Source organism: Atractosteus spatula, chromosome 4 (assembly GCF_055471065.1).
Source record: "Atractosteus spatula isolate fAtrSpa1 chromosome 4, fAtrSpa1.hap1, whole genome shotgun sequence".
NCBI classification, from domain to species: Eukaryota; Metazoa; Chordata; class Actinopteri; order Semionotiformes; family Lepisosteidae; genus Atractosteus; species Atractosteus spatula.
Genome location: NC_142709.1, coordinates 45,199,347 through 45,202,667, shown reverse-complemented (window position 1 = coordinate 45,202,667; position 3,321 = coordinate 45,199,347). Strand labels below are relative to the sequence as shown.

General features: G+C 35.4%; 1 protein-coding gene across 1 annotated transcript; it reads right to left on the bottom strand.

Annotated features, from left to right (window-relative positions):
- Positions 1-1,492: 1,492 nt before the first annotated feature.
- Positions 1,493-2,437, bottom strand: LOC148836391 (olfactory receptor 10J4-like). The gene has a single exon (XM_088914160.1). It carries the CDS (start codon positions 2,435-2,437, stop codon positions 1,493-1,495), a length of 945 nt encoding a protein of 314 aa, XP_088770286.1.
- Between the last annotated feature and the right edge of the window lie 884 nt (positions 2,438-3,321).

Sequence of the window (3,321 nt, the reverse complement as noted above, 5' to 3'; positions counted from 1 at the left end):
TTGCTGTTCCAGATTTGTTTTGCAAATAATGAGCACTTAGTTTTCAGCAAGAAAACACAGTAACCTGATGTCCATAGCCACTTAATGTCAGAGCGATAAGAAAAGGAGGATTAGGATAATGCTAACTTTCATTCAGGAGCCACAAAAGTTCCATAGTCAACATTTCTGGTGGTTTGAATTTATGGTTTGTTTGAATTCGGAAATGACAAGTGACTTAGTGATGGTTCATGTGCTCCATAACCAAAGTTGTAACTGATAGCTGTTGAACACTTAGGATTAGCAATATGTTTTTCTATGAAAGCATAATTCTTGCTTCAAACCCCACAGTGTCTAAGTGTGTCTCAAAGATAAGACTGGAATCTGTAATGAGTGAATTGAATGACAAAGTGAGGGAACCCTGGTCATTTCTAGATTCCCATATCTGTAGATATGGTCAGTTGATATAGTACACCAATGATATGAATGAATGTTGAATCTGGAATAAATGAATAATATGAGGCAGACTGTCCTACAGTCTGTGCTCTTGAAGCCACTTAGGAGCTCCAGTGTGCTTCATGTTTTAGAGAAACAACAGCTATAAAGCATTCATATGATTAAAAAGACATGTTCGTGATTCAATAGCAAGTAGCGAGATAGGTATTCCATGAAACAAATAAAAAACATGTCTTTAACACATTCCTTGCTGTTGCGCCTTATTTAATATGCAGCAGAATTTTAAAAAATACACAATGAGTAATTATACTGTATCAGTTTAATCTCCTGTGACTTTTTATAAAAGCACACAATATAATTTATTACTGCATATTGTTATATATTTGAAAGAAAAAAAAAATTAGATTTTATGATAAATTTGTGGTAAATTACCATTACTGGAAACGCTACTTGTCAACACTGATTATTGCTGTATCAGGTATGTAAATGTTAGAATTAGTACTAGGACAGTATTAGTTAAAATCAGTATGGAATTGGCTAATATCATGATATACCCTGACACAGGGCCCACTTCAACCTCTCATTCAATTTATTTGTGCTTGTTTCTCAGAGATGCTTAATGTCTAATGTTTATTCTCAGCATATTTGATGGATGGTGATTTTGTCTACATTTCATGACTAAATTCAAATTTCATTGAAGACTTAGCCTTCAATGTTAGTGTCCAAGATGAATTGAATATTTCCACAGTGTTTTACTAAAAACTAATTAATGAGGTTATAAAGATCATGACATTAAAATATGCAGTGGATAATGCATTTTATCATAAAATGCTATAAACAATAGATTAGGAACATTTACATATAATGAGTGCAATATTACTTAGGCTGCACAGCAAAATTAACTCTTTTTCATGTTCTCCAGCAAAAAATATGACTGTTAAAGTTTTAAGCAAGTGATTGTGAGAAACATTTGTAAAATGCTGTCCTGAGATTTTTTTTTTAGATTTCTAAATATTTTACTTGCATCTCTTTTACATATTGAACATCGCCATACCTGGAACTATGCCTTATCGACTTGGCCTGACAGTACACTTAATTTAAAGAACCTCTGAGCTGCTGTCTTTATTTTTTCATTCCTTAAACTGTAAATGATGGGATTGAGCAAAGGGGTGAGGAAATTGTGCACTGCACCAATGAAGATGCGTCCATCAGGACTCATACTCTCCACTCTCAAACCAATATACACCACAGCACCAGAAGCATAGTACAGAAAGACGACAGTGACATGTGAGGAGCACATTGAGAAGGCCTTCTTGCAACTCTCCACAGTTTTCAGTTTCATCACTGATACTATTATTCTGCAGTATGTCCATAAAACATAGAGAAAGGGGATATAGATTGACATCATGGCCATTAGTAGAGTAAAATTGACTTGAGCTGTAACATCACCACAAGCTAACAACATTACAGTGCGCCAATGATAGACAATGTGCAAAACAAGATTTGATGCACAGAATGGCACAGTGCTTGCCAGTACTACTGACAAAAGAGGTGCAAAAAAGCCTAGCACCCAGACTGTAGATATAATTGTAATACAGGCCTTGGTGTTGATTAAAGTGTTGTAATGCATTGGTTTCACTACAGCAACATATCTGTCAAAAGCCATGGCAGCAACAAGGAATCCTTCAGTAGCTGTAAATGAGATCTGTGCAAAGCAGCCTGTGAAGGAGATGGTTTTATCATGACCTAAAAGACCCGCTAGCATATTGGATATGATGGACATCGTCATCAGCATGTCTAAGACTGCAAAGTTCCACAGGAAGTAGTACATTGGCACATGTAGTCGGTGGTCTAGGGAGATTAACACTACAATGAGGAGATTACCCAGGAATGTGGCCAGAAAGAGGATGAGGAAGATGACGAAGAGTGCAGTGTCATGTTCTTGTAGAATTGACAGTCCCACAATGATGAACTCGGAGTGCAGAGTGATATTAGGTCTGCTCATGACTCAAGTCAGGGGTACCTTGTAGAAAAGTACACACGGCAGATTATTATTCATTTGAAACAAGATCTCAAATAATTTTCGGATAGTGTATAATGGAATTATATATTTAATCACATCATCAAATCACTTTCAATAACTGCTTATCCAATTCATGGTCACAGTGGCCCAGAGCTTATCCTGGGAAAAACTGGGCACAAGGCAGGATACAACCATAGTGGGACACCAGTCCTTTACAGGGTATTTTCTATATCATGATACATATGCTGAGCACATGTTGCAGCTGGAACAAAAACAAGAAAAAAACATGGTTAGGAAGCTCTGAAAAAGTTCATGCTTGTATGAAGGGAAGGAGTTTTGTCACTAGTAATTTTTTCTCACATAATTTCAGAATGTTTGACTCAGAATACAGGAGCTAAAAGTGAAATGATAGAAGTGCTTAATTAATGCTTTCTATTTGAGGAATATAGGATTGTTATATTATATTTTCAAACAAATAGAATAAAAGAGGTAAAATAAATTGCTTATTGAAAATACCATCCCTCTATCTTGTTGATTGCTTGAAAATCTGAATCCTAAAACACTTATTAGAAACCTAAAGCACTTGTCTTTTCCTATATACTGCATAGCAATGAACAATCCATGAAAAAATAAAGGTAAAAAAACAGAGCAAAATAAAATATGCCATCTTTGTTGACATCGCAAAAAGTTGTATAATATACAGTATGCACTGACTGCTTCACAAATCAAAACCATATGAACCATTTAGGAATTTCAATGTGAACACAAACATGAAAGACTGGTCAACTGAGCTCCTTCACCTTAATTTCTCATGAATGTGAACATCATTGAATCCAGCAAAATAAGTCAAATGTGGCTGCATATGA

What these genes read in the sequence shown, in the direction of transcription:
- LOC148836391 (XM_088914160.1), bottom strand. Translation starts at nt 2,437, where the DNA reads ATGAGCAGACCTAATATCACTCTGCACTCCGAGTTCATCATTGTGGGA.